The sequence below is a fragment of the Pteropus vampyrus genome, unplaced genomic scaffold, assembly GCF_000151845.1.
Source record: "Pteropus vampyrus isolate Shadow unplaced genomic scaffold, Pvam_2.0 Scaffold8, whole genome shotgun sequence".
In the NCBI taxonomy this organism is placed as follows: Eukaryota; Metazoa; Chordata; class Mammalia; order Chiroptera; family Pteropodidae; genus Pteropus; species Pteropus vampyrus.
The window spans coordinates 15,461,862-15,481,193 of record NW_011888789.1 but is presented as its reverse complement, the minus strand read 5'-3'; the positions used below and the strand labels follow the sequence as shown (position 1 = coordinate 15,481,193).

Sequence of the window (19,332 nt, the reverse complement as noted above, 5' to 3'; positions counted from 1 at the left end):
CACGTGTTAAGATCCTCATCTTTTTGCAAACCTATTCTGCCAGACCTATTCCTTTCACAGTATCAGAGAATGTGATAATTCTTTATCTGTCCCCTGCCTAGTCGAACCTTAGCCACAATGTGCAGCTTATCAGTTTTCTCTCTCCTCTAAAATACAACAGTAAAACCCATTTCCCCTCCTGAAGCTGGAACCCAATTACAGTTGTAGGATGAATGTTAATGTTATTGTAAACTATCTGAAATACCAAGAATGGCCTATTATGAAAGTTAATGAATATTATCAAGCTCTGCCATTGCATGTATTGTTTCAGAAAAAATTTGATTCGTGACATAACTCAAATTATGAAAATCTAACTATTTTCATTACGTTTGTTACAACCAACTCAAGGCAATGCTTCTCTAACTTTTCCACGGAAGTGTCTCCACATAGCACAGTGCCGTCTATACTCCAGGGATCTGAACTTGTAACCCAATATTTGACATCTGTGTTTTACCTTTAACATTAAGACAAATGCAGTAGTCACCTCCATAAATATACTAATGCTTTAGTCTAGAAATTACATTTAACATTTTTAGCAATAAATAAAATGAATACTCCAGAAAGAAGCACTAGGTCTATCCGGTGGCTCAGAAGACCTCTCTACACGCACGCACACACACCATGAACTGACCCCACGGTTTGAGAAACACACAAGCGTGGGATTTATAGCCAGCTCTCGAAGAGGCTGCTAAAGGCACGATTGCTGTCATTAGAATCAAAAAAGTATTTACTTTAAAACGTGATTGTTTTAATAAACGTTTAATTATTTAAAATTAGAATCCCACAACGTTGTCCCCGAAATGTCGAGTTCCATTACTGATTCCCAAATACCTTCCAGATTTGTTTTTATCTTTACTACCTTTAATAAGTACCTCCAACACCATTTGGTTTCTAATCATTAAAGTGCATCTCGCATTTTAAATACTGTATCTGGATGCCTTTTTGTATTTTTCCTACCCTCCCTTAAAAGTACTTCTCCTTTTCCAGTGGGCCAGCTCACCCTTCAAGGGGCTGCGCCCCATCCTGCGTGAACGTTACAACAAAGGCGAAGAGCGTCGTAACCAGGGGTCCCGAGTGCCTCTATAGGCTGCCTGGAGAGCAGAGAGAAGCAACGCTTCGGTGTCCCTGGGAGCGCGAGAGTGAAGCGCCAGCGCCTCATCAGCTGCAAACAACAACCCTAATTACAGCGTTGCCTGCACCCCATCATTAGCTCCCACTGGACCAACACCTCAAACCCCGCAAGTCTCCCTCGGACCCTTGGGCCGAACCTCCCGCGCCCGGCCGCTCCCGGCCGACCCCCGCCCAGCCGCGGGTGTAGACGCGGCCCGCACTGGCGTCCCCCGGCTCCGCCCGCCCCAGGCCCCGGATGTGACGGCACCGCTGCCCTCGGCGCTCGCCCCCCACGACGAGCATGGGGGGATCCCGGAAAGGCGGCCTGGCATGAGAGAGGTCTTCCCTGGACTCACCAGTCATCACATACCCAAGTGAGAAAGACTCTCGCACAGCTCCACTCGCTCTGCGGACTCCACATGAACATCTTCCCCAGCTGGAGATTGAGCAGTGCCTCCCCACCTTGCCAGAAACGAGCAGCCGCTCGGGCCGAGGGCCGCGTCGGAGGGTCCGGGCAGCCGATCTGGTCTCTGGCCCACCCTGTCTTCGGATCCTGGCCGCCGACTCTGGTCCGGCACTGGCAGCGGCTCCCGCACCGTCACCCCGGGCGCCCCTCCTTCTCTTCTCACTCAGGACGCGCGCCCGCCGCGCGCGCCCCCGGCCACGCCCGCAGCGCCGCGCCCCGCCCCCAGCTCTGGCCAGAGCCGCGGTCGACGGGCCACTGCGCGCAGTCGCGCTCCGGCCCCCCGCCTCCCGGCCGCCGCCGCCGCGCGCGCCCCGACGCTGCCCCCTGCGTGTGTCGGCGCGCGCGCGCCGGGCCCTGGCGGCGAACCCTCGGCGCGCGCCCTCACGGAAGCGCGGCAGTGCGCGTGCGCCTGTGCCCGCACTCCAAAGTAGAAAGGGGACTGCTAGTGGTTGTCTGGGAGGGGTAGCGGGGGCAGTCCCCGGAAATAATTCTCTATCTTCGGGAATTGGCAAGGTATCCTCTGCGGTGGAGAGGTACGCGCCCCCTTCCCACCCCTCCCCGGCCTCAGGGCCGCGGCTGGGCACGCCTACCTGCGTCGGAGTCGGAGGAACCCGAGCAGGGCTCCGCGTGGGCGGCACTACCCCGGGGTCGCCTCGGGACTGCCGAGGCTCTTCGCGGCGGGGGAGTTGATGCCTCGGACTCCAGGGCTCCACGTTCCTTTAGGAAGCCTGAGGCTAAGCCCCAGAGTACCCCGATCCCGTCCGGACTCCCCCGGAGACGGTGGAAGGGCCGAAGTGTGGCGTCTAGATGGTAGTAGGTGGACTTGGCCAGCGGTGAGGAGAACCGTGGATCCTTCTTGGGTCTCATGGAGTCTCGACCCCGTGAAATCTTTAGTTAAAGTAGGGAGAGGGTGTGCAGGGTGTGCATCAGATTTCCTATCTGTGACGACCCGACAGTTTTTAGGGCCTGTTTCTCTTAAGAGTTGTCCTTCCTTAATGGCTAGGTTCATCGTCCGCGAGCTATACACCTTTTTGGAAGTGTGAATCTCTGCAGGATTACCGATAAAATATTATGCGATATAACATGCTGGAAAGTACATAACAACGATAACAACGTACATGTGTAAAGAATACTAATAAAACATCCAGATAAAAACAACATTGCTGGTACCTCAGAAGTTCCACCCACACCTTATATTCCTTTCTGAGCACAATTCCCTCCCCAGACTGGTTTATTCACTTACTCGCTTTTTTCCTTATAGCTTTACCAACTAGGTATGCATGCCTAAACAATAGTTTTTCTGTGCCTGTTTTTGAACTTTTATGAGTGGGATCATATTGTTATTTTGTGACTTTGAATTAATAGAAATTGTGTATTAGGTAATTTTCGTTGCTGTCTAGTATTCTGTCGTATGAATAGAACTGTATCCATTCTATTGTTGATGGCATTTTGTTCCAGTTTGGTAATACTAAGAATAATGCTATAAGCTTTCTTATACCTAGATACTAGTGCAAATGTGTAAAAGGTTTTTTAGGATATGTACCGTGGAGTCCTAGAATTGTTGAGGGTGTACGTAACTTTACCAGACAATGCCAAATTTTTTTAAGGTGCAGCTGGTTTAGCTTCCCAGGACACAGCTTTACTTTGTTTTGCAGTTCCTGCCCCCCTCCCCCCACTATCCTTTTCTCATTAAGAGTAGGTTTCATCATTGGGCATTAAGAACTATCAAGATGGTACCTCTTTTTTTTTTTTTTAGCAATTTTTATTTTTATTTTTATTTTTTTTAGACGAGGCAACCCTTGGTTGACCTTACAGATTGCAAGGACCTTGTCAGCTTACAATCCCTTATTTTTTAATTTTTTACACCTACAGCACCTGGTCTTCCTAGGTGGTCTCCCATCCAAGTACAAACCAGGCCCAACCCTGCTTAGCTTCCAAGATTAGGCAGGCTGGGGCTTGTTCAGGGTGGCATGGCCATAGACCACTGAGTTTTTAATGATGCTTTACAGAGTACCAGTTAACAGTTCGTATGATGGTTTATCATTTTATGAATGTAAAAAATCTTACCTGAAGTCTTTCTTTTAAACATTCTTCCCTACTCCAAGGGCAGAGAAACCTTTAAAAATGATGTGTCTCACCTGCCTTTGTTTCCTTTGGTGCCTATGAATCTTTGTCAAACCAGAGTTCCTACACTCCATCGTAACTTGTTTCTGTAGAATCTCTTGCACTTTAAGTGACCATTATCCTTACTAGGCATGTAAAGTCAGTAGGTGAGCCTGACTCCCCTGCAGCTCATCATTGGATGTGGAGAACCAGATGCTAGCTTTTTTCTGGAAGGACTGTAGTTATTGAGCACCTGTACTCCAGCTACTCAGGTTTTCAAGGCTTTGACACAATTGACCTAAGCCTCCTTTTTTAAGCATGACTGCTCATCCCAATGCATTTATGTATGATATTGCAGTGCTCTTAAAGTTTCATTTTGTAGCTCCAGTTACCCTCCATGAAGGAAATTATTTTAAAAGCTTCTTGGATGTCAATAATTGTCTGTAAAAGCCATGTGGCCACATTCAGTTTATCCTTTGAAGTTATGGAATTTCCTATATTTCCCTTTCTCTCTCTCTCTCTCTCTCTCTCTCCCTCCCTCCCTCCCTCCCTCTCTGTCTCCCTCCCTCCCTCTCTCTCTGCCTCTCTCTCCTCTCTCTCTGCGTGCACGTGTGTGCACGCGTATGCGTGTGTTTCCTGAAAACTTTAGAAAAGACAGGTGAGTGGAACTTATCTTAGCTGTCTCCTTACTCTAGTTACTTGTAGGCTAGTTCTCATCTATATCTGTTTGTCACATTCAAGTAGACATGATGGTGTCCTGCATGGCAATGTTCCTAATTTTATCCTGTCTTCCAGGGAATACATACTTAGAGCTTTGATTAAAGGCAGTTTGGTTGCTACATAGTATAGCTACAGGGAAGGTATGGCTGTTTTATCATGGTTCTTGCCGATTCCTTGACAGTTGTTAATAACAGAAATCAAATATTATAGCTTCCATTTACTAAGAGCCTATATGATTTGCAAAAAAAGTGGCCATTTGATATGGTTCAAATTAATTTTATGTATTTTAAATATGCAGAAGCTGAGACCCAGATTTTCATAAGTACACAGTTGTCTGACTTAAAAGCTTATGCTTCTTCAATAAGCCACTAAGACTTACCCAGCTAAGCAATAAAAAATCCAAACCTAGAAACCAGTTCTGCTGCTATCAATTATCTATCGATTATTCAATCAATTATCAACAGTTTACAAGATATAAGATGTTTTGTTTCTATAAATCTCAAAGAGTTAATAACAACCAGTATTTTTTTTCATATTTGACAGGTTCTATGAAATAGATTATATATCATGTACTATAAATTTAATAACCTTGTTTCTGAGTTTGAAGTAAGCAGCATTTAGTGGCCCCTACAGCTTGTAATATTCCCTGTGCACTGCTCAAGGGAGTAAGATGTAGCCAATAGGGCATGCCTCCCAGTGCCCTTCACCAAGGTCTTTGTAAGGCACCATCAGGAAACAGTGATTAGGGTCGTAGGAATGGGAATGGAGACAGATGGTTTAAATCTGAACACTGAAGCCTAATTTTCACCTCTCAAGAGAGGAAGCAAGTGTGGTACTGGCTTTTATTTTTATTTTTAAAGTAACATGTACTTGAAAGGAATTTAAACTATAAAACTGTACCCTGGGAAAGAGGAAGATCTGGCTCTCCCAGTCCTGCTCCCGACTTGTAACCATTTAACCTTTGGTATTTCTCTTTCCTGATTTTTTTTTTTTTTCTATTCCAGAAAACTCTGGATCAGAGAAATGTAGTGGTAGAAGGAATTTAAGGAATCCTCAGGTCCAGTTTTCACATTTTGCAGGAAACGAGAGGTCCTAAGAGATTAAATGGGGTCACAGTTATGGTAGCAGAATTGGAGCTAAACTCCAGGCAATGCTTGGGCTTCACTTGAGGGCCTATGCTATTGAACAAAATCAATAGCCCTGTTCTGTTCTAGATAAAACTTGACTGTGAAAAGCAAAAATTGAACAACTGAAGTTCAGATTGACTTTGGAATTCATTTTCAAGATTGAGGTTTATGCCATCTCAAGTAGAAAAGTTTCTTTTTATTATTCCTCCCTTATGATCTTAGATCAGCTTCTTTGCAAACTGAAATGGTATTATACCTCTTTTTTGAGCCACTAGCTCCTACAGTTCTTTTTTCTTTTTTTTTTTTTCTCTGATTATAAGCAAAACTACTGGCAGAAATTGAACTATTGAAGCCCCCAACTAGTATATCAGAAACCATTATTCATTCTCCATGTGAGAGCTCCTGGTTTTAGGTGGGATTTCCACATGACAGGAAAATGCAGCTGACCTCTATGTTCCTCTCAGAAACATATCAGCAGACTTCCCCTCCCACCCTCTCTCAGCCCAAGCACCTTCTTCGGTGATACTTAAATTTGTGAAAATAAAAAATAACTCTTCATAACAACATTGAGAACTTCTACTATAAAATGATGCAAATAACATTATATGGCTGTGCAATACTTAATGTATCCTGGATCTCTGAGCTCTTGGAAGTGTTTACAGAGCAATATTTATATGGTAGAATGAATACGTATGTGTATTTGTGTGTGTGTGTATATATTCTTATTAACTTACACATATTTTGAATAAAATGTTAGTATTTTCTATAGGAGTATCACAGTTTAAAAATGTAATTTTCATAATTGACTATATATATATAATTTGTACAGTAGAATTTAGTCACATTACCACTGATTACACCTGGAAGGTCACAGAAATAAATGTAACTGTTTTGTTTGTTTGTTTTAAAGTACAAAGTAGTAAACTTCCTAAATGTACAGCATAGAAGAAGATCCTTACAACTCTGAAGTAACTAGATTTAGTAATTAGAGGCTGGGAATCTTGACACAGGGAATAACATTTTGGTTATCTTTGAGCAGATACAAATAGTTCTCATGGCCCTTAGGACTTTTGACACAGCATAGGATTCTAAAAAGAGGAAACCTGGTAAAAAAAATCTAAAGTGACTACATGGCTCACCCCTAGGTTATTTGAGGCTGTTTCTTCAGTTTCAGTTGGCAGTTCATTTGACTGTTCTTTTGAATAAAAATAATGAAGTTGAGGCTCTTTCTTTGAGTTTCCTGGTCTGAGCCTTCATCATGGATATTTGAAACCTGTCATTAGAAAGTTCCTCATATATCAGGCCATTACTATGTGTAAAGCTGATGAAAGCTGCCTTTGATCTGTTCATTTGCTTATGTTTCTTCAACAAGAGGTAGTTTTCTTACAAGCAGCCAGTTCAGATTCTTGTCAAAGGTGTTAGACCTTAACACTCAAAGTTTCCTCTTAGCAGAGACTCACCTGATTAGTGATATTGAATAAAACTCTTTTCAATGCAGTAAGTTACATCAATACAGAATTTTATTTTCATTATGAATAGTCATATATATTTAACTGAATATTTATTTCCTTTATTTTCCCCTTTAGGTATCTTATAAGAAAGACTTTGAACTTTACTTTTTTGCCATCTGAAAAGAAAATGAATTACCTGTGATATTTAGACTCTGATGTGTTTGGGCTATCTCCCCTCATACCTAGAGAAATTGGGTATTACCATTTTTCTCTAGTGTGGTGTAAGGGAAGGAGAGTTTCATATCCTCCTTTACTCTTCATAAGGAAATGCAGCCTGAGAGTGATTCCACATTCCAGGCAGTTCAAAGAATTCTGAACCATAAGCTGAGCTTAGTCCCAAGTGAGGCTAATAGTTTTCCAAGCACCAGAATTTACATTAATTTAAATAGTCAGTATGGATATAAATGTCCTATAGCATCATTGTCTGTTACTTTTCAAATTACTAACACTATAAATAAGGTAAATCACTCCGACGTAAACATGTTTATTAGGTCTTACTGAGTACATTAGGCTAGGCAATCAATATAGGACTATTTACAGAAGAAAACAATACATTTTCTTCCCTAGTCATACATGGTAAATTCCATGATGCATATTCAGTGCTATGAGGGAGAAGGATATAATCTACTTGGAGAGTTGGTATTAGGAATAATAAAAGAGCAATTGGACATGAGGAGTGTCTTCTTAAAGAAGCTAAGCTTGAAGAGGAAAGGGCATTTTTTAAATTTTTTTTAAAGAATGTAAATGGGTGATACATATAGTATGTTTTCCTTAAAGGAAATAGAATTCTGTACTCTCTAATGTTTGGCAAATTTTAAAGAACTCATTAATGGGGTAATCCATACTGGAGTCGTACTTAATGCAATCTACTTTAAGCAAATGCTACAAAAAATTAAATACATTAGAAGTCATTTATATTGTTTTTATTAGCATATTTCATTTTCATTGTGTCATTTGTAACTTTCATCTTGTTTCTTTATTTTTTAGACCTGGAATGGCCAAATATCAGGGTGAAGTTCAAAGTTTGAAACTGGATGATGATTCAGTCATAGAAGGAATAAGTGACCAAGTACTTGTGGCAGTTGTGGTCAGTTTCGCTTTGATTGCTACCCTGGTATATGCACTTTTCAGGTGAGACTAAAGGATGAAAGAATTGCAATAATATATATTCCAAGGGCCACTAACTTTCTGACTGCTTCTAGTAATGTTTAATATTTAATATGAAAAACAGATAATAGATCTCAGTGATTGTACACATTTACTAAGCCATTTTATTTTCCACCAGGCCCTAAATGCTACCATACATTTTTCCTCACATCAACTGTCTTATCAGATAAAGTTTTAACTTATACACATTTTGAATAAAATGTTAGTATTTCCTATAGGAATATCACAGTTTAAAAATGTAATTTTCATAATTGAATCCATCAACTTGTAGGTGATATAGTAAGTACAAAATATTTTCAGTGTTTAAATGGGAAAACTGAATCAAAAAAAGCCTTGGACAGTAAAGGGAATTTAGATTAGAATGAAAATTAGTGTTATAGAATCATAGAAAGATCTTAAATGACTCAGATGTCTATATACCAATATACAGAGACTAAGTAATAAACTAGAAATTTAAGTGATAAGACATGGAGATAAATAAAATTATATACATATATATATATATAAAATTGAAAACAAAATAGGCAAAAAGTATAAAATAGAAAAATATTAATTCCAGAAATTGCAGATTAGTCCATTTTCTGTAAAAATTACAGAAAGGATTATGAAGCAGAATATGAACACTTAGAAAAAATGGTAATTAATTTACTCTTTTACCTCTGCATGGTAATTTCTTATTAGAATAATATTATCTTTATTTCAGTAAAGTATTTTAAACAGTACCTGGTGATACACTTGTGGACATAATGGGGAAATGATAGCTAGATGATAGCAGATTTAAATGAATTCATAACTAGTTGACAAGTTGTTCCCAGGATTACTGACTTATGTTTTATGTAAACAAAAAAAGGAGGACACTGAATTGTTTCAGGGCTCTATTCTACTCATTTCTAGTAGCAACTTGGTTGAAAAAGGCAAAAGAAGAATGCTTATTAAATTGTCAGTTGAGAAGGATAGCTAATATATTGGTACAACAGAATCAAGATTCAAAAATGGGTCATCCCACACATCTAGGGTTTTTGACAATGGTGCCAAGACCTTTCAGTGTAGAAAGAGTTCAACAGATGATGTTGGGACACCTGGATAGCTGTGTGCAAAAGAGTGAAATTGAACTCATACCTCATTATATGCAAAAATTAACTCAAAATGGGTCAAAGATCTAACTGTATCAGTTAAAACTATCAAACTCTTATAAGAAAATATAGTAGTAAATCATCAGGATTCTTAGTTATGATGCCAAAAGCGTGAACAACAAAAGAAAAAAATAGGTAAATTGGATTTCATCAAAATTAACAACTATCATGCTTCAAAGAACATCACCAAGGTGAAAAGACAACCCACAGAATGGAAGAAAATATTTCAAATCATATATCTGATAAGACTCTTATATCTGAATATATAAAGAACTCAAAGCTCAAAAATAACTCAATTAATAAATAGGCAAAGAATCTGAATAGACATTCCTCCAAAGAATATATGTCAATGGACAGTAAGCACGAGAACAATGCTTGATAGCATTAGTCATCAGGGAAATGCAGATCAAAACCACAGTGAGATACAACTTTGCACCACTAGGATGGGTAGAATCAAAAAGTCAGATAATAACAATTGTTGAGGATGTGGAAAAATTAGAACCCTCATACGCTGCTGGTAAGAATTTCAAAATGATACAGCTGCTTTGGGAAACTGTCAGTTCCTCAAATGATTAAAAATCGAGTAACAATTTCACACCTAGCAATTTCACCCCTGGGTATATATACTCATGAGAAATGAAAACATATTTCCACACAAAAATTTATACAGGAATGTTTATAGCAGTATTATTCGTAATATTCAAAAGGTAAAAACAACCTAAATATCCAACAGATAAATGGGTCAACAAAATGTGTATATCTAGTGAATATTATTCAGCTTTAAAAAGGAATGACATACTCATACATGCTACACCACGGATGAAAATTGAAAACATTATGTTAATTGAATAAACCAGACACAAAAGGCCACATATGAGTCTGTTCACCTGTGTCCGCAACAGGAAAATCTATAGAGATAGAAAGTAGATGGTGGTTGCTTAGGACTAGAGTGGAAGATGGGGGTATAACAAGTGATAGCTAAAGGGTATAGGGTTTATTTCTGAGGTGATGAAAATGTTTTAAAATCAACTGTAGTTGATTAATTATATCTTAATTGTTTGAAAAATGGCTCATATGAGGCAAATAAAAAAGTGTTCTTTACCTATAAGAATGGGATGCAGATATAAATTTATTGTCTTGTGAAAATATTCATGATAAATTGAGAATTTTTAAGTGAAAGACACATCATAAAACCATAAGTCAATTATCCATTTTATTAAAAAATTATTTTTATAAGATTAATTTTATTTTAAAATATTTTTATTTTCCCTTATTTGTTTTTACTAATTTATTTACTATGGATACTTACTACTTGCATAATAAAAGTTTTTTCCTACAAATATGAAGCACAAACTAAAAGTTTCTATTTAATAAGGCAATTATATATTGTAGATACCAAAAAAATAATAATGTTAGGCTTCATTAATCAGAATAATCAGATAAAGGTCACATTTTTATTATATTCAGTTTGAGTTAAGAATTTTAATCTGGAAAACATTCAAGGTAGGTTATCAGAATGGGTAAAGCTATGGAAACATAAAAATGCTTGAAGGAACTGGGGATATCTAGCTTAGGGAAAAAGACTAGGACATAAAAGCTGTTTTTAAATATGAGGGCTTTTTTTTTTTTTTAATAATAAGGTTTATTCTGTGTAGCTTCATAGACAGAACCAGGGTGTAAAGGAAAAACCTACACATTTTCCTTCCTGAGTAGGGAAGAACTTGGTTCTTCACTTGGTTCTTCCCTACTGTATTTGCCTTTTATGTGACCACTTTTACAGAGAACACTTCTCTTCTGGTCACCAAATGTGTGGAGGTTTTTTCCCCACACAAAGCAGTTCTCCACAGCACCAGCTGGGTGTCCTATAATTTAACTCAATTCTGACATCTTCCTGTGAAGGGCTTAGTCCCACAAGACTGATCCCCACCCCACTTCAGATGCCAATCACAAATAATAGGTCCCCAGGTTACCCACAACTTCTTTTTTGGTTACAATTCAGAGGTTCCCGTGATGTTCACGGGTTCAATTAATATGCTAGAGCGACTCACAGAACTCAAAGAAACACCTGTTTGCCAATTTATTTAAGGATATGATAAAGAATATAGACAGACAACCGAATGAACAGATACATAGGACAAAGTCTGGGAGAGTTGCAAATGCAGGAGCGTCTACACCCTCCTGGGGTACGTCACTCTCCTGGTATGTAGATGTGTTCCTCAACCTGGTATGTAGATGTGCTCTCACTATTGAAATTTTATGGAGGCTTCCTCACGTAGGTGTGCATGATCAATTATTAACTATGTTTTTAACCCCTTTCCCCTATCTAGAGAATGGGGGTCTGGGATGGAACTGAAAATTTCAAGCTTCTAATCATAACTTGCTCTTTCTGGTGACTAGCTCTCACCCAAAAGCCATCCAAGAGCCCACCCAGAGTTGCCTCATTACAACAAAAGACATTCCTATCACCCAGAAAATTAGAAGTGTTTCAGCAGCCCTGTGTCAGGAATATTAGAACAAAAGATGCTCCTAGTGGTCTTATCTCATAGGAAATTAGAAGGGTTTCAGGAACTCTGTGCTAGGAACCAGAGGCAGAGACTAGTATGTATTATTTTCTATTATCTCACACAAGGCCAAGAGGTGAAGATAAATAATGAGATTTTTGGCTGAACCTAAGACGAAACTTTTAAAATTATGTAAGGTGTTCCCCATTACTTTGGCATTGTCTTGAATTTGACATGATTGAGTGGGAGATCAGTTTAAGTTTCTTCCCAGTTCTTCAGATTCAAGTTCAGTTGGCAGTCGTAATCTTGTTACTTCAACTAAAGTAATCATTTAGTGAGCTAGGCAAGGGGTGGCATTTTAAAAGTCAGACAAACCTTTTGTTTCTTTACTATAATTTATAATTTTTTTTATATTGTGGTAAAATATACATAACATAAAATGTACCATTTTGAGTGTACAATTCAGTGGCATTAAGTATATTCACAATGTTGTGTAACCAACACCACTGTCTATTTCCAGAACTTTCTCATCATTACAAACACACTCTACCAATTAAATAATAACTCCCCATTTTCCCTCCCCAGCTCCTGGTAACCTTTATTTTACCTTCTGTCTCAATGAATTAGGCTGTTGTATGTACCTCATAAAGTAGAATACTACAATTTTTGTCCATTTGTGTCTGATTTCACTTAGCATAACGCACTTGAGGTCAAAATTTATGAGAATTTCATTCCTTTTTATGACAGTAATTTTCCATTGTATGTATATACCATATTTTATCTATTCATCTGTCGATGGATATTTTGATTGTTCCTACCTTTGGGCTATTACGAATGATGCTGCCATGATATTGGTGTGTAGGTATCTCTTTGAGTCCCTGCTTTCTTTTGGGATTGTTGCATCATATGGTGATTATATGTATAACTTTTTGAGGAACCTCTATCTGTTTTTCATAGCAGCTGCCCCATTTGTATTCCCACAATAATGCACAAGGGTTCCAATTTCTCTCCATCCTTACCAATACTTGCTACTTTGTTTTTTTGATAATAGTCATTCTAGTATGTGTGAAGTGTATCTCATTATGGTTTTGATTTGCATTTCACTAGTGACTAATAATGTTGAACTTAGAATAAGCCATATATTTACTGGCTATTTGTATGTCTTCTTTGGAGAAATGTCTAGTCAAGTCCTTCGCCAAAAGCTAACATACCACTAATATCTTAACGTTAAAAATGTAAATCTAACCCCCACCCTAACAACCTAACCACCACTTCTAATTTTCAATACTCATATGTCTTATCCCATCCTCTCATATCAATGTCAATAACTTCTTGCCTTTGGTTCTCCATTTTAATTGTTAAGATACTAGTAGTATCTTGGCTTTTCTACATTATATAATTTTATTTTTTGTTTTTCTCTGTCCCCCTCCCCTCAAAGGTAAAAAGTTGAGACAAGGACCTAATTAAATATGGAAAAGTGTTCAAGTGCATAATATGGAATTATGTAGCTGCTTATTTTGAAAGAATTTTACAAAGAATTAAATATGTTAATTGTTCATTATTTGTGCGTCTACAATTACATTAAATCCCCAAGGTACTAGGCCACTGGATTTCATCATTTGTCAGTTAAAACTGACCTGAGCCAATAATTGGTGATATCAGAATAGCCTGGAGTGTTCAGTCCTAGAATTGGAGTACAATTGTATGCCATCATTTACATTTATTACGTTATCAGTAGTTCTAGGTTGAAAACCATAAAGAAAACCAATTCATCTGATAATATTTTATATATTCAGAGTTTATTATATTTTATTCAACAGAAATGCACATCAAAACATTCACCCAGAAAACCAAGAACTAGTAAGGGTGCTTCGGGAACAACTTCAAACAGAACAGGTATTGTTTATGTAAATATGTGCATTTATGTAAGGAGTAGATGGTATTACTCCCCTTGCATATGAAATTGTGATGAAACAATAAATTACTTTTTGGAAACATGGGCTTTTTCCTGCTTTAAATTACATTAAATTATTTTGATTATATATCTTCAGATTAGGCAAATGAATCTTAATCTATTTAGATGGTTTCATATGTTGTTTTTTTAAATTTGCTTTAAAAACGGCAGTTTTTCTATTATTTAAATGTAAGGAAATAATCACTGTCTAATTGGCTGTAATGAAATGACCAAAAAGGGTGGCTTTTTCTGTTCTTTTTCTTCAAGATCAAAGTTAACTAGTTAGGACAAGAAGAAAATTTCACCTCTGCCCCTTCTTTACTTTTAACCAGATGGACTCTCTAACAACCAGAAATGTAATATATTTTATGAAGGCTGGATTAAGTAGGATATTGTATACCTTCATGCAGAGATAGCTGACATCAAAAAACAAAAATTAAAAATTTATTTCCTATCCACCAATCAAACTTTAATTCCAAAGAGAGTTTCATAACTTATCTATTTACCAAATACTTACAGAAAATCTACCATATGCCAGACAGTGTTCTAGGCATTGGGAATTCAACTATAAACTCAGCAGACAAGAATTCCTACTTCATAGAACTTGAATTCATTGATGCAAAAATAGCTTAAGCATATTAGTAGTACTCTATTCCAGAGCTATGGTTATCAATAATTCATGCTGGGATAGTGTTTAATAATTTACAGAATGATTTCACATACAACTATTATTTGATCTTCAAACATGATAAGTAAGGCAACTATTATCCAATTTAACATATTAGATCACTAAGATTTGCTTAAATTCACACTAAGATTACATGAATAAATCTAGATAAACAGGAGTCCGAGCTTGAGGGGGATCTTCCAGGTTTTTTTGTACCTCGCAATTTCTCAGAAATAGCATACAGCTCTAGTAGGAATAAAGCTAGCGAGAGTCTATGTGGCATCCTATATGGTAGCCACTCACATGTGGTTATTTACTTTTAAATGAACTAAAATTAAAATTTTAGTACTTTAGTCACACTAGCCACATTTCACGTATTCAGTAGCCACATGTGACAACCATATTGGATAGCATAAATAAAATTTTCATTATTGCATAAAGTTCTGTTGGACAGCACTGGTAATTGTTTTTTTTGGTCAATTAATTTTCAAAGAAGAATAATGAAGAGAAAGGTAGAGAGAGGAACATTAAGTGCTATGTTTTTCTTTTTTGCACCATTAAAAATGACAAAATAGACTCTAACATCAAGCTGTGACCTTGCCTTACAGAACATTCTAGTATTTTAGGACTGTTTTTAGGACACAGGGGATTTTAGTTATAGTTCATTAATTTTAGATGACAAAAAGCTTTCATTTAGTTTACAATTAAGGACAGCTCATATTTAATGAATGTTTTACTTTTTATTTTGGTAATTTGATGTTTTTAATGTGATCTACTTTGTTTATGATGTATGCTAGGTGCCATAAAAACAGGTTTTGATAAATATTTTAAAAGATATACATTATGTACTAGTACTAGATAATTTTCTAGTTCCTGGGGTACCAACTACAATGAGTCCTACAAATAAAGTCCTTGTCTTCATAGCACTCATATTCTAGTGAGTTTTTTGATATCTGGATTCTTCTTGCACTGATGATTCTATTAAACATTCCTATTATAATCACATCAGTGATGTAACTGAGAAACATTAAAATTTACTAATCTGACTATGTGAAGGATTAAATTCAAGTTACCAGTTACCAGTGGTCTTATATTTTTCTGCTTCCAAAATGACTAAATATTCTTCTCTGAAGGTTTAATTCTGGTCTCTTGTGAGATATAGCATACATGCAACACTTGTCAGGAATGTATAAATGAAAAAGATGTTAAAAATGAAAAAAAGCTAATACTTGGGAAACAGTTTGACATTTCTTACTCTTCAGCTTATGCATTAGCTCAGCTTTGTGTTACTCAAAAAAATTACTCATTCTAATAGACTAAAAGAGAAACTCCTGAGTTAATCTAGGTTTTTATCTTTAAATTGCGTTGAGGAATGAAGATAGAGACCATGCAGTTTATAAATAAAACAACAATTTAGCTTCTTACTTTTTTTTACTTTTTAGGCCTTTATTTTTTTGCATATCTAAAATTTGATGAAGATGACACAGTATTGACTGTATTCTTAAATATAATTTAACATAAAGGTAATTTTGAAAAGTTGATGTGTGTCATGTGTAAATACGTACATTTTTTTTTATCAGGATGCACCTGCCGCTGCTCGGCAGCAGTTCTACGCTGACATGTACTGCCCAATTTGTTTACACCAAGCCTCTTTCCCTGTGGAAACAAACTGTGGACATCTCTTTTGTGGTAAGCAGACAATGCTGAACTTGGTGAAAGTGACTATTCAGACCAAGACCCATATTTGTACACAGGCTGGATTCCTAATTTTCTCTTCATCACATTTTGTATTTCATGAGTAGGGTAGATTGCTCCTGATATCCTGCTGTACTTATTAGCCACTTTCAGTTAGTGTCGGTGGGTTCAAAGATTTAAAAAACTAGTTATTCAACTTTTCAATAAACAGAAATGTGTTTCTTTGAATAGTAATTCAAGTATGTTAATACCATGAGGGACTTACTAAATCCCTCATTGTTCGCCACTTTTTAGTAGTTTCATTTATTATTCATCCTTCCCCAGGCAGGAGGGTTCTTCTCTCAAGGACCCCGCTGCCCAAGACCTTTCTTTAGCTCTACTAACTCTGTTTTACTCTGAGTCAGTACAGAAGTTCTTAGCCTCTCTTTCTTCGTGATCTCGGGGAGTCGGTGATGGAGAATGGGAAATCTAGAGCATACAGTGGGACAAGAAGGGAATGTTGATTTCATACTTACTTAATATTAGTAAGGGAGTGCATTTTTCCCGACTATCCAGAAATATATAGAGAATAATGAGATATCATATAGTCATTGCTTATTATGGTCATATGAGATTAGGGAGCGTAAGTTATTACATGATACTTAACATACTTCATCTCATCTAACACCACAAAACCAAGGCTTGGAGATGTTCAGAAGTTTTACAAAGAGTACCAGCTGTTAAGGTACAGAGCCAGGTTTTAAACCTAGGCCTAACTTCAAACCCTATGCTCAATTCTACTGTGATTAGTGGCTTATATAACTACTCTCTATTTAAGATTTATCCAATCACTAGACCTATTTTTTTAAATTTATTATGGTAGCATTAACAAAATCTAGGCCTATTTTTTATTGGTAGTATTTCTTTCTGTTTGAACAGCTGTATTCAAAATTGGGTTTTCATTGCTCCCAAACTACGCAATATACATATAAAGACTGATTTAAAATGTAGCATACAGTGATCCTATAAATTGCTTTCTCCCCTTTGTATTTTTTGTCTAAAATTCATTATATGGAATTCTTAGGTATAAAGTGTAACTATTTATGATACTGGTGATGACATACTCATTTGAAATCCATACTATGCAATGCCAGGTTTTCTATACCTTTAGTAAGTAGTCACCAGCCCCATTATTGCCTCATCCATTAATTTCAACCTCTTTCCTAAGATTTTTGCCTAAGTAGCTAACAAATTATAAAACACTGATTTCAGTGTCTCTTTAATTATCTGTTGTAAATGCTAATGAGCTGCAAAATAATGAAAGATCAGACAAGGAGAATTAAATGGCCATCAGAGAAAGCAGATACTTTCCTCCCCTCTCAAATATCTGGTAGATATTCTTAATCAATTGGACACTCTTTTTCTGAGTCTTGATATGGCCTCGACCATCCTCTAACACAGTACTCCAGGCAAGTGTTAGGAATCAGTGAGGTTTGGCAGGCAAGATGAACTCTTATTTGCCAACCTGGGTTTAAGTAATTCACTGAGTGGATAACCCAGTCAATTGAAAGATGGCTCTATTGTGTTCTTGGTTTTACCTTTGGGTCTGAGGTAATAGGGTAGATTGCTTCTGATATCCTGCTCTACTTATTAGACACTTTTATTTACTGTCTGTAGGTTCAGAGGTTAAAAAAACTAGTTATTTAACTCAATAAAAATTATTTGAATAATAGTTCAAGTATATTGATACCATGTATAACAAGAGCACTTTAGCTTGGTTCCTATATATGGAACTAGTTCTGTTCCTTTATAGTGAGTTAAGAGTAATGCAGTAACAGACTTCACTTTACTTACATTTGTAGCCTTGTTATTTTAATTCCCCAGCAGTCTTATAACATCTTAGTCCCATTTCACAAATAAACGGATTTACAGAGATTGTGACCCAGATTAAAGTCATTGAGTCATCTCTCTCACAATCCTATTTAGGTGCATCTCTCTTTTAAAGAGGGAGAAAGTTGAAGAAAAGGGAAAATATCAAATATATCATAGCAGATATGTATGAACTGAAGTGTTTGATTTGCTGGACCATAGTTTGTCAGTGCTGGCAAGTGGCCATTATACAATTTGCAGAACAAGGACACCAACACCTGAATTTGTGGAAAAGAGATGTGGGGTTAAATAAATTAATAGATGTCAAAAAATATTGACCTTTTGGGTGAAAAGGTAGTAGATAAACCTAAGGTATCATTACAGATGGTAATAATAATACTAACATATTTAGAAGGTTTGCTTTTGTATAGTTTCTATATGAAATTAGATTGCTCAAAGTACTTAATAGTATCTAACACCACACGCTGAGAGTAGGAAAAAAATGTCAGATAAAGATTGTTTAGCTTTTATATTTATCTTTAAATTGTTGAACCAGTTTTTCTCCATAGTCACTGTAATGTCCAATCTGGACAGTCTTTACTGAGCCTACTGCTTGCTTACCAGTCTCCTCATATACCATTTATTTCTGTATCCTGCATTTGCCCTTGTTATTCATAAAACCTGGAACATCTTCCCTCTGATTTCTGCCTATTTAAATCTTTGCTATCCTACAAAGTTCAGTTGAAACCCTATCTCTACAAGTTTCTCTCAAACATCCCAGAGAGTTCTCTCTGTACTCCTTTTGTATTTAAAGTTAATATTACACAGTTCAAGACTTAACTACCTTCTGATTGATTTAAGTATGTCACCTTGGCTCTCCTCACTTTGATTGTCATTGCTTGTTCTGAATTCTGGACAATTAGTTGATCTGGGAGAATCAGAATAAGGAACACAGGAAGCTAAGCCAGGTTGCTAAGATAAGAGTAGGAATACAGAGAAAATCCTGGAGATAGAAGAGAAACAGGAAGCACTGAGTTCAGATTCACGGTGGGACCTGGATGGTCTGAGAAACCGGTGTCCTGCACAGAAGAAAATGAAGTGGCCTCTTAAACATCAGACAGTATTTAAAAATATCCCTTCTTCATTTGTTATTGGTCTATAATTTAGTGCTTCTACACTTACCTCACCCACCACTTTCTGAGGTCTTCCTTTAGGCTGTGTTTAGCTGTTTTGCTGCTCACAAACACCTGCAAGCAAAAGAATCAAACCCATACAGTATAAAAGTTGATTC

General features: G+C 37.1%; 1 protein-coding gene and 1 pseudogene across 3 annotated transcripts in view; one reads left to right on the top strand and one right to left on the bottom strand.

Moving 5' to 3' along the window:
* Window positions 1-1,989: 1,989 nt before the first annotated feature.
* The window catches only part of RNF170 (ring finger protein 170), a 33,266-nt gene continuing 15,923 nt past the window's right edge, over window positions 1,990-19,332 (top strand). Inside the window, exons 1-4 of one of the 3 annotated variants that reach the window (XM_011372905.2) lie at window positions 1,990-2,148; window positions 8,064-8,207; window positions 13,698-13,773; window positions 16,079-16,187. In XM_011372905.2, coding sequence (XP_011371207.1) covers window positions 8,071-8,207; window positions 13,698-13,773; window positions 16,079-16,187 — 322 coding nt within the window. In that variant the 5' untranslated portion in view covers window positions 1,990-2,148; window positions 8,064-8,070. Of the gene's footprint in view, window positions 2,149-2,212; window positions 2,449-8,063; window positions 8,208-13,697; window positions 13,774-16,078; window positions 16,188-19,332 lie in introns of those variants that run through there. The other 2 variants (XM_011372912.2, XM_011372896.2) reach the window with 2 other exon arrangements.
* LOC111729178 lies at window positions 3,479-3,597 on the bottom strand (annotated as a pseudogene).